At 46.1% G+C, this 9,689-nt stretch overlaps 1 protein-coding gene across 3 annotated transcripts in view; it reads right to left on the bottom strand.

Annotated features, from left to right (window-relative positions):
* Positions 1-239: 239 nt before the first annotated feature.
* The window catches only part of LOC129337981 (mitogen-activated protein kinase kinase kinase 3-like), a 138,238-nt gene continuing 128,788 nt past the window's right edge, over positions 240-9,689 (bottom strand). For all 3 annotated transcript variants that reach the window (XM_054992013.1, XM_054992015.1, XM_054992014.1), the window contains 6 exons: positions 9,105-9,302; positions 7,659-7,807; positions 5,887-6,018; positions 4,877-5,006; positions 3,155-3,332; positions 240-1,711 (listed from right to left, as the gene is read on the bottom strand). In XM_054992013.1, the coding sequence (XP_054847988.1) occupies positions 1,483-1,711; positions 3,155-3,332; positions 4,877-5,006; positions 5,887-6,018; positions 7,659-7,807; positions 9,105-9,302 (1,016 nt within the window). In that variant the 3' untranslated portion in view covers positions 240-1,482. The remainder of the gene's footprint in view (positions 1,712-3,154; positions 3,333-4,876; positions 5,007-5,886; positions 6,019-7,658; positions 7,808-9,104; positions 9,303-9,689) is intronic.

The following is a 9,689-nucleotide window of genomic DNA, read 5'->3' as shown; positions in this document are numbered from 1 at the left end:
GAAGTGATCAGTGTTTAAACTGGCTCTTTGTAACCGAGCTGGTCAAGGCCTGCAAAAAGTACACAGGTCTGCCCAGGGCTTTTTTTCTGGGAAAAGAGGTGGTGGAACTCAGTGGGTTGCCCTAGGAGAAACTAGTCACATAGCTGGTGGCCCTGCTCCCTGATCTCCAGACAGAGGGGAGTTGAGATTGCCCTCCGCGCCGCTCAGCGGCACAGAGGGCAATCTCAACTCCCCTCTGTCTGGAGATCAGGGGGCGGGGCCACCAGCCATGTGACCATTTTCAAGAGGTTCCGGAACTCCGTTCCCCCTCGTTCCTGCTGAAAAAAAGCCCTGGGTCTGCCAGGCATACGTCATTCTGCGAGAACCTCAGGGTTTGATCCGGGAGCCTTGTGGGCTAGGCCCCAGCTCCCTGTGCCTCTGGGACTGCTGGTCAAAGATGGGGATGATGGGCCATTTCTGCTGACACAGACGCCCAAGATCCACCCAGTCTGGAAAACCAGAGTCAATCAGGTGCTACGGAGGGACAGAGGGATTGGCAGACCTGCTGATTTCCCTTCCACCCCTCTTTCGGCACCATCAGAGCAACTCGTCTCCAGCCTTTGAGAGACCCTCAACCTCAGCGCCTGCACAGAGGGGGACCGCTGAACGTCTCCACGACGAGGGATTTCTAACAACAGATTATCAAATATTTCTGTTGTGGGTTATGTATATATATAAAATCAATACTACTTTGGGGTCCAAGAGAGGAACAGATAGCCTCTGAGGGACCCTAGAAGGTCTACCATTCTATAAAGTTCTTTTCAACCTAATCGTTTGCAGTCAGGTCTCTGGCGTGATCACTTGCGCGGGATTGTTGCTATGACACTAATTGCTGCCTATGATATGCAAGCAATGCTCTTTGTTCTCCTGCTTCCAGTAGGCAGCCAAAGAGAAACTTCTATGTGCACCGGACTTCCTGCAGTTTCTCTTCCAACGTCACGCCGGATTCCATTTTAGCACCCATCCTTCCATCATCAGTGACAAAGCTTGGTCCCCTGGAGCCTCTTTCACTGCTCTGAAGAAACTTTACCGGCGTATTCTTACGGGCTGACAAGATGGCGGCTCACTTCCTTTACCATTCTCTTCAATGACTGGTCAAATTCACGAGCCCCTCGTGGGAAAGTTACATAAGCAGACACTCCACCAGGGAACACAAGGCAGCTTATCCTACCCGCAAGCATCATCACCTCAGTTTCCCAAATCCCTCCATCTCAAAGACTCTTCGGTCTCCAAAGTCAAGATGGCTGTTAAGTGCAGCTGAGAAAAAGGCAAGATGGCCCCCTCTTATCCAACAAGGCTTCACGACGCAGCATGTTTGCGAGTTACCCCATGAGGAAATTGAGGCTGAACTTAGGAGGGTGCCTGTTTTTTTTTTCTTTGCTCACCCCCACAGTTATTGTGTGGGCCTTTGGCTTTTGCCCTTCCTCGTGTGGGAAAGCCCAACTAGAGGCTAAAGTTCACAAAAGTGTGCCTCAGAATTTCTTCCGCCGTGGGCCTCCGCTTCTCTTCCACAAAGATGATCTTGAGGAAATTGCGGCAGCAGTCCGAGACGCCATCCGGAAGCTGGGGCTTCGTGGGCTGTGTCGCAATCTTGAAAATGGCGGCCATGGCCTCAAATTCCGCCCAGGGTGGTTTTTCAGTCAGCATCTCTACCACAGTGCAGCCGACGCTCCTGAGATAGAAGAGGGAGGGGGGAAAACAATTAGGAAGGATTCAAAGTGTCCCACTCACAATTCTTACAATAGCTTCTATGCAACTTTTCAGCGTACGAAGTGCCTTACTGCTCTTATTCGGGTTTTTTTCTTGACGATGACCTGTGAAGAAGGGTAAGCTGAGGGGAAACTACTTCCACCAGGCCTTAGAGTGGGCTTCACAGGTAAGAAAAAGATAGTGGGAGAATTTGAAATGGGCCAGCTACACAGTGGCTTGGATCCAGTGGGAAATCTTCACTGATTGAAGTTAGTTCTATTAGGGCCAAACTACAAGTGATGCCTGAGACAGGTTGGACACTTGTCAGCGTCCCTCGAGTTTTGATGGGAAATGTAGGCAGCTTGGCGGAATGTTGGACAAGTGACATTTGAAAAGTCCATTGGACAGCAGTCGGACAGCCAAGCTGCGAGACCAGGACGCCTACATTTCCCATCAAAACTTGAGGGAAGCTGACAAGTGTCCAACCTGTGTCAGGCGTCACTTGTAGCTTGGCCCTCAGTGCAGTAAGACTTCTTTGCCTTCCCTCCACCTGCAGCCCAAAATGTCCCAGAAATGCTAGTCCTGTTGGACAGCAGGGAAGAGAAATTGGCCCCCGCTTTCATCAATCCACTTACCATTTTTATTTTTATTTTTTTGGAATTAGCAAAAATGGCAAAACTTATATCGCTGATCAGTGAGAAGACAATAAGTTTGTTTGCTGCAGAATGGACACTGCTTATTGACTTTCTACGTGACATGGTTAATAATGAGTTGATGACTTGTGGATATTTGGATTAAGGGATTAGGACATGAGAAAAAGAGAGCTTTTAATTGTAACACAGAGTTAAGAGGAAATTTGAAAATACTAATATTTGTCGTGGAGAAAATCGGAAGCCCTCTTTTAGATTATTTAGTTCTTTTTTTCTTTCTTGTTTCTTTCTCTTTCTTCCTTTTATGTATATTTTCTGTTCTGTTTGTATGGTTGGCTACTGTTGTTTGTCCGCCAGTCATCTTATTTGGCTAGTTTTGGGGTTATTGTATTTCTACTTATGTCTTTTTGGGCGGTATTTTATCTTATAAAACTCTTAATTAAAAAAATCCTCTCTCTACAATGCACCACAGCGGCTGCAGTTAATGGTCACTTGGCGGGGGGTGGGTGGAGGGGCATTTCTTCACTGTTCAGAAAGATTTCACAAGTGCTTGAACTAGTGATTCTCAGATGTTGGATCTATTTCTAGCTATTCTTTGTTAAACACACGGAGGAAATATCCCATATGACTCTGAAGAAAAACCTAAAAACGAATTTCTTCTCCTCGAAAAATTGTGTTCTTCGTTAAATCAACAATTCAAAACATTCACAACAAATACCCTAGAGAAGATGAGGCCTCTCAACCCAAGGCGTCCATCTTTGGGACTGGCATCTTACCAAATATCGGCCTTCCTTCCGTATCCTTCCCCACTGATCACTTCAGGGCTCATCCAGTACGGAGTCCCCGTGACAGACTTCATCCCCGTTCCAGACATGCAGATTGTCTGAATACGTTTGCTGGCTCCAAAATCTCCTAGTTTCACATTCCCAGAGGAATCTCTCAGAATGTTGGCACCTACGGAGGAAAGAAAGACTCAAGAAGCTGAGGCTAATGCCGTCCATAAATATTACTGCTTAACTGTCCTATCGAGTGCACAAAATAATCCTCTCCTTCGTAGATTATTTACATGAAATAGATAATAACGACGTGATGATTTGTGGATTTATGGACTAAGAGATACTAATGTTAGAAAAAAGAGAACTTCTAATAATTACCTAGAGAAAGTGTAAATTTGACATATGAATATTTGTTTTGGAGAAAATCGGAAACCTTTTAGTTTGTTTTCCTTTTATTGTTGTGTTTTTCTTTTTTCTGTATTATCTCTTCCGCTATTCTTGTTTGTTGATTAGTTGTTTTCGTTTGTTTTATTAGTATGTGTGGAATTGTACTCTTTTTAGATTTGTTCTTTAACTATATAAAACTCTTAATAAAAAAAATGTGCGAAATAGCCCTTTGCTTTTAAAAACACAATAGCCTGCCCCTCGATGAGGAATAAAAGGTTCCTGACCAGCCAAGAGTCTCCAACCTTGTGCAGCCTGTCAGTATTATTCATTTATTTAAGATAATTATATCAACCGTATCTCCACAAACCCAAGGTGGCTAACAGTACAGTCCTAAGCAAAGTTACTCCAGTCTAAGCCCATTCATTTCAGTTGTTGTTATTAATACTTAGTGGGTTTCAATTAGACATGGGCACGAACGTGAAAAAACCCCGAACACCCTGTTCGTCGTTCGGTGCCATCCACGAACAATGAACAACGAACATGGATGAACATGAACTGTTCCCAGACATGTTTGTTGTTCGTGGGGGCCAGAACCATCCCCACCCCCCCCCCCACACACACTTAGCCCCCCTCCCCTCAAACCCACTTACCTGGCCCTTTAAAGATCCCTTTAAACTATCAGCTGGCAGGCAGCAGGGGGGATTCCCCCCTGCCACCTGCCAGCTGATAGTTTAAAGGGCCCTGTCCTGGCAAAAACAGCAGTGTCTGCTGGCAGCTACTTTGAGGGGTTACAAAAGTAACCTTCCCAATGTCCAATACCCACCAAATTTGCAGGGGACATAGTCCTCGCTGTCCTCTGAAGACCCCCTAAGTTTCAGAGAGATTGCACCCCAGGAAAGGCATGATCCACAGGTCTCCCCGTTGGCTGTCATTTTCTCTTCACAGTGGCCTCTCTGCTGGAAGTACTTTGAAGGGTTAAAGCCAGAAGGAAAGCCAGAAGGAGTTCAGACAGAGTTCAGTCCCTCCCTGCCTCCGGTTGCCAAGGGGATTGATTGCAGCAGGTGCCAGACTGTCTGGCTTGACGAACAGCAACGAACAAGGCTTGCAACGACCACCTGTTCATTTAGGATGGGGCCTCACGAACAGCTTGTTCGAGAACAGATTAAGTTGTTCGTTGGTTTTTTTGTTCGTAATGCTGTTTGTGCCCATGTCTACTTTCAATAGGTCCTCCCAATGTGCATCAACTGCTCCCAGGTTCCACCTTTACCCTCCTAGACCCACAACTGCCTAACCCACTCCACGCAGGCAGAAGATCCCCTTGTGATCTCCACCTACCTTTAATGTCTCTGTGTACGATCATATTGCTGTGCAGGTAGAAAACTCCTTGCAGGATCTGCCGGGTGTACCGCCGGGTGACGTTCTCCGTCAGAGCCCCGTATGCTTTCAGCTGGTCTTTGATGGAACCCTAAGGGTGCAGAAGGAAGCCTTATCGCCTGACCAGGTGAGACTCGCTTCACTTTATGCAAGCGCAGGAGAGGATGAGTCGAGGACAGACTGGAGGAATGTTGGAGGGTCATTCTTGCGTCCACCGGAGGGTGGGAGGAGAAATCTCTTGGCTGGTTCATACACACGATTACCTCAGGAATGCATCTCCTGGTATGGCTAGGCTTACTAGCACAATTTCCTAGCACAATCTCATTTAATGGCCCCTTTTCTGATGTCATCGGGCCATTAAAGGAGATCGTGCTGGGAGATCATGCTAGGAAGATGCTTCATGCCATGAGTTTCGCGCGATCTTCTGGGTGCGTGGTCGTGTGAAAACGACCTTGCTTGTCCCTTTCCGTTGCTGACCTCCACTAGCAGGTGAAGCCTTTTTTGTTTTATCTGGCATTCCCTCAGCATTCCCTTCCCTGCCCTTTGTTTTAATTGCTGTTTTTATGTTCGTGTATGTGTATTTTAGCTTGGTTTTAATGGTTTTTAAGATACGTTTTTTAACATACATTTTTAATCTTTTAGCTGCCTTGGTGCCTTTGATGAGGGCAGAAAGGCACAGCATAAATTTGGTTAATAAATAAATAAGCTTAAAACAGCTGCTACAATTTGATGCCCTCACATTATCTAGCCTAACGGGGGGGAGGGATCCAAAATTCTTTGTGGGGTGAGGTGGGGTCTAGAAGGAAGTTTAGTGGTAAAAGGAGGAATGTGGCCTAAGGTCTAGAAGGGAAGCAAAAGAAAAGGGGACAAAATGGTACCCTTTTGGCTTGGGATCCAGCATTTCCAGCACAGACAGGTGTTGGGGCCGCTCCCTACTGCTTTACAAAAATACTGACAATGGGTTGACTTACCCCCGGCATGTATTCCACAAAGATGGACAGTTTCCTCTCCTCAGGGTCTCGCAAGCAGCCATAATACTGAACTATCCGTTCGTGGCGGAGGGTTTTCAGTAGCTGGATCTCACATTCTAAGGCGTTCACCTCCTGCAGTGTGAGAAAATCAGCCACAGAGGAAAGAGCTGAGAATATTGCTGGCTACTAGAGGCACAGCCAGATTTGGCAAAACACAAGCCATAACCTAACTTTCCTCTGAACAAAACATGCAAAAATGCACGAGCAGATGTCGATTTTTCCTTGATGTGAGTCAAGATTCACAGAATGATAGACTGTCGAAGGCTTTCACAGCCGGAGAACGATGGTTGTTGTGGATTTTCCGGGCTGTATTGCTGTGGTCTTGGCATTGTAGTTCCTGACATTTCGCCAGCAGCTGTGACTGGCATCTTCAGAGGTGTAGCACCGAAAGACAGAGATCTCTCAGTGTCAAACACAAGACTGTGGTAATACAGCCTGGAAAATCCACAAAAACCATTCACAGAATGCTTTTGCCTCAGTACAAAACCCCGACACATATTATCTCCTGCACAGCACACCATCAGCTTGTACATGCAGAGACGCAAAGCTCTCTGCTTAATTGTAAAAAGATAGCCAACACTATTTTCAACGCAGAAGTCACTCAGCGGAAACAATGCACTGGGTTGCTTCCATGTTGCTGACAAAATCTGCCAGTGAAAAGCTGAGGACCCAAAAGGGCACATGACAAGAAGGATACTTCTGCTAGATAACCTAAAGGTTCCATCTAGTCCAACCCCAATTCAAAAGATAAAATGTAAATCCATTATCGGTTGCTCCTCTGCCTTTCCTTCTTCCGTTAACAGTTCCCCACATCAGCTTCCAGCCAACTCCATACCACCCTGAGGCCTCCTCCAGGAAATGGAAGAGGGAATCACAATAAAGAATTGCTAAGCAACCATACACCTATCCACTCCATTTCCTATCTGAATCCAAAACAGTTTCTATACCATTAATGGGACTTTTGAGCACACAAAGCATTTTTCAGTTCTTAAGCTGTTTATTCTCAAAGAGTATTTCTCATTTGGATGCAATAAGTAGCATTGGAATGAAGATCTGAAAGTCCCAGGTTCAAACCCACTAAGTGACCTTGGGCAAGTCAACCTGCATAACCTATCCACAAAGGTTTCTTGTGAGAATAAAATGGGGAACAGAGAACGATGGATGCTGCTTATGTGCTCCTTGGAGGAGGGTCTGGATAAAAATATGCTAGATAGATTTTGTGGTGAAGACTTGCCCAGTCACTCCAGCATGGTCTGACCCTAGGAGACTGTTTCAAGCATCTTCAATGTGACAGTGACTCAGGGTTCAAACCAGTCCAGAAATAAATAATGTACTCAGAGTGATGTGAATGTTTAAAAAGTACCCTGCAAATGCTATTCTTGGATGGAACAAAACTGGAGTTTTGTTGCAAAACAAGAGGTCGTAGCTAAATTATTAGTGAATACTGATACAAATGCCACCCTTGTCGTTGCAAAATTTCTGTCTATGGCATTTAATGGCATTATTTCTTAATGTAAAATTTCTGAATGTGTGTCTTGTCTGTATATTGATATATTACTGCATTTCTTCTTGTTTGCTTCCGACCCGTTGGTTTACGAGTATTAAGAAAAGAAATGGAACTGGAAAGAACTGGAATTATTCTTATGGTGAAGATGCTTCTACCTCAGGAGCTTCAAAGAAGCTGTTGTTTTGTCCTGGCAGTTTATACTCACTTTGCTCGTCTCTTGGCTGTCGGGGTCAAAGGGCACCTGCTTTACTGAGAGCTCCCGGCCGGTGTCGACATCATAGCAGAGATAGACCTCTCCAAAGGCCCCCCGGCCCAGTAGCTTCCCCAGCCTCCAATTCACCGGAGCCTGCATCGCTACAGGAGACAGAACTTGCATTATGACCAAACAAGAAGGCCTTCAAATTGCTGCCCAAGCATGTTATGAAATCTGCCCCTTTTCCTGGGTGAAATCAGGCTTCTTCGCAGACCAGAGAACATTGGCTCTCATTTCAAAGTTTCTAGCCCTCACTGAATAACTTGAAAAGGCGTTGGCAATATGAGCTAGGATCCAAAAACAGACTGTAGGGGGGTGGCATGCCTCACTAACCATCTCCCATATTGACCCTTACGCTCCCGCCCTTAAGACGGACTGATATAGCATGAGGATTAGTACTTAGCAGAACAATAATCCTCAGTAGCCAAGCTCCTCTTAAAGGCCTTTTACTGTTTTTGGAAGTTTGTCACTCATGCACTTCACTCCTTCTAAGATCCCTGCTAAGCCAAGAGGTTTAGCTGCCAGCATGACATTTGACGTTCCGGTCCCATTAAGAACAAATCAGACTCCAAAGTGCACATGTACAAAACACCTAGCCCAACAGCACTGTGGAGTGCCAGGTGTTTGACCCACAGTCCCCACTACTGCAGATGTTTAGAAAGTTCTTTGGTCGGTTGCCATTTCACAAGCATACTCAGCATTTGGAGAGTGTTTTTAGCATGCAGAGAGCTTTGCACCCATTATCTGGTTGTCATATTCCAACAACCGTATAAGGTAGGCTAGTGTTACAGTCCTCCCCATATTGTAGAAAGGTGGGGGCTGAAGCTATCAGACTTAGCTAATGCCACCTGCTATGCTTATGGCAGAAGCAAGGTTTGAACTGCGGACTTGCTGAAGAAAGATCATTCTCTGTGAGTCTCTCTACATGAGACATTTTGCACGAGAATGCTCAAATGTAGAGAGAGGCAATGTTAGTCGGAAGGCGTCGTTTACAGAGATGACAAAGATTGCTCCTCGGAAGGTTTGTTAATTTCCTCTTCACCTGACAGAGCCTTCAGGGAGGCAAAGAGGAGATTAACAAACTCTCTGAGGAGTGATCTTTGCCGGCTCCGTAGAGAGGTGAAATTGACAGAGCCTTTTAAAACTATGCTTCCCGACTAGCATGGCGTCTCCGACTGTTCTTGTGTAAGATGTCTTGTGTAGACAGACTCTGTGTTTATAACCTGTACCAGTAACTACAATGAACAAGCTGTGCAGCTAACCTGATTACTAGCCCTAAGTTAAGCTCTGGTTTTCCAAGGCAGCTTCTAATACGGTTAAGTGCACCTACAGCAAGATACCAGCTCGGATCCGTGTCTGTCCCCTGCCTCGCCAGCGACCCACCGGGAGACAACTTACTGTTCCTCGTCTTGGCAGGAGAGGAGCTGAAGCCCTGGAAGATTTTGTCACAGCTGTGCCACCACTTGGTGCCCCCGCGATCCTCATACCGCAACGTGATGAGCTTGCTGTCTCCGTTGAAGCTTTTCGTCCGGCTGGACGGCACAAGCTGGAAAAGATTCTCCGGGGGAGCGTAACTTCTGGGGAAGGTCCTTCGGCCTTTTGAGAGTGAGGGAGGGACAAAGAGGAGGAATTAAATGCAGCTCGCTGGTACAGTTGAAGGTGGCAGGTTCAGCCCCTCGTACATGCAGTTAAAAGCATCTACGGTGATGAGCAGATGCCACTTAGAGAAGACTAGACTGCGCTAAGGTGAGAGCCAAACCACATAAGCTTAGGGGGTTCTCTTTTGGCCCTAAGGAATGGTGCAACTCAAGGCAAGCCAGCTTCATATATACACACTGCAAACAAATCATTGTATGTATCCACTTTGTCTAGGTGCCTTTGCAGACACGTGGTTGTTTCCTACATACACACATCTCTACGGCGAATCTTGGTTTATATCATACAAGGGGTCCCAATATGCGCTGCAACGGGGAGAGGCACTCC

Source organism: Eublepharis macularius, chromosome 11, assembly GCF_028583425.1.
Source record: "Eublepharis macularius isolate TG4126 chromosome 11, MPM_Emac_v1.0, whole genome shotgun sequence".
Classification (NCBI taxonomy): domain Eukaryota; kingdom Metazoa; phylum Chordata; class Lepidosauria; order Squamata; family Eublepharidae; genus Eublepharis; species Eublepharis macularius.
The sequence above is the reverse complement of the archived record's forward strand: the minus strand, read 5'-3'. Positions and strand labels throughout refer to the sequence as shown.